This window comes from Arachis ipaensis, unplaced genomic scaffold (genome assembly GCF_000816755.2).
Source record: "Arachis ipaensis cultivar K30076 unplaced genomic scaffold, Araip1.1 Aipa1107, whole genome shotgun sequence".
Taxonomy (NCBI): Eukaryota; Viridiplantae; Streptophyta; class Magnoliopsida; order Fabales; family Fabaceae; genus Arachis; species Arachis ipaensis.
Genome location: NW_015496171.1, coordinates 12,904 through 13,848, shown reverse-complemented (window position 1 = coordinate 13,848; position 945 = coordinate 12,904). Strand labels below are relative to the sequence as shown.

General features: G+C 34.1%; 1 protein-coding gene across 1 annotated transcript; it reads left to right on the top strand.

Moving 5' to 3' along the window:
- The first annotated feature begins 234 nt into the window (after positions 1 to 234).
- Positions 235 to 667, top strand: LOC110268612 (probable cinnamyl alcohol dehydrogenase 6). The gene is made up of 2 exons (XM_021115116.1): positions 235 to 375; positions 442 to 667. The coding sequence occupies exons 1-2, from the start codon at positions 281 to 283 to the stop codon at positions 650 to 652; spliced, it is 306 nt and encodes a 101-aa protein (XP_020970775.1). The 5' UTR covers positions 235 to 280; the 3' UTR covers positions 653 to 667.
- The last annotated feature ends 278 nt before the right edge of the window (positions 668 to 945 follow it).

Sequence of the window (945 nt, the reverse complement as noted above, 5' to 3'; positions counted from 1 at the left end):
TAATTTTAAATTTTTTAAATTCAAAATTTAAAAAATTTAAAATTAATTAAGTAAACCTAATTAAAACCTATAAAAGCCTTCGTCTTCTCTCTCACATTAACCTACCCACCTCTAACAATCACACACACTTTTTTCTCTCACCAATGCTGCTCCACATCATCAGTAGAAAGTAGAAACAAGTAGATCAGGAATTCATTCTTGGATCATGGCTGAGACCACACCCAATCCACATCATCAGTAGAAAGTAGAAACAAGTAGATCAGGAATTCATTCTTGGATCATGGCTGAGACCACACCCAATCACACACAAACCGTTTTTGGATGGGCTGCTCATGATTCTTCTGGCAACATAACCCCCTACACTTTCAAAAGAAGGTATATACATATTTAATACATACTTTGAATGTATTTGGATTTGTAGCTTAGTTAGTTTGTTTGCAGGGAGAACGGTGTTAATGACGTGAGCATAGAGATCTTGTACTGCGGGATTTGCCACACGGACATTCACTACGTCAAAAATGAATGGGGAATCACTAGGTACCCGGTTGTTCCGGGGCACGAGATCGTTGGGGTGGTAAGCAAGGTGGGGAGGGAAGTGAATGGATTCAAAGGTGGATGGTGCTATAATGTTAGTGAGAAGGATGGTGGATGATGGAGTTTTTATTTTGTATTTAACATACATGTTTGTAATTAGGGGTTTGTTGCAGACGTTGTTTTCTGCGTTTTGGGATATTAGGTGCTGTTTTGATGATTAAAGAGACTGCAAACTACACAATTACAAAATTATAAAAAAATATTCATTTAATATGAAAAAAAACATCCGAATACTTAACAAAAGAAATATCTAGTTATATTTTAGCAAAAATAATTAAATATCTATAAAATTTAAAAAAAATATGAAATTTTTAAAGAAATAGAGACATTCACATTTGCAATACAAAAAAA

Coding starts and splice junctions, on each gene's coding strand:
- LOC110268612 (XM_021115116.1), top strand. CDS start 281: ATGGCTGAGACCACACCCAATCACACACAAACCGTTTTTGGATGGGCT. Junction 376..441: donor CCCTACACTTTCAAAAGAAG/GTATATACATAT, acceptor GTTTGTTTGCAG/GGAGAACGGTGTTAATGACG.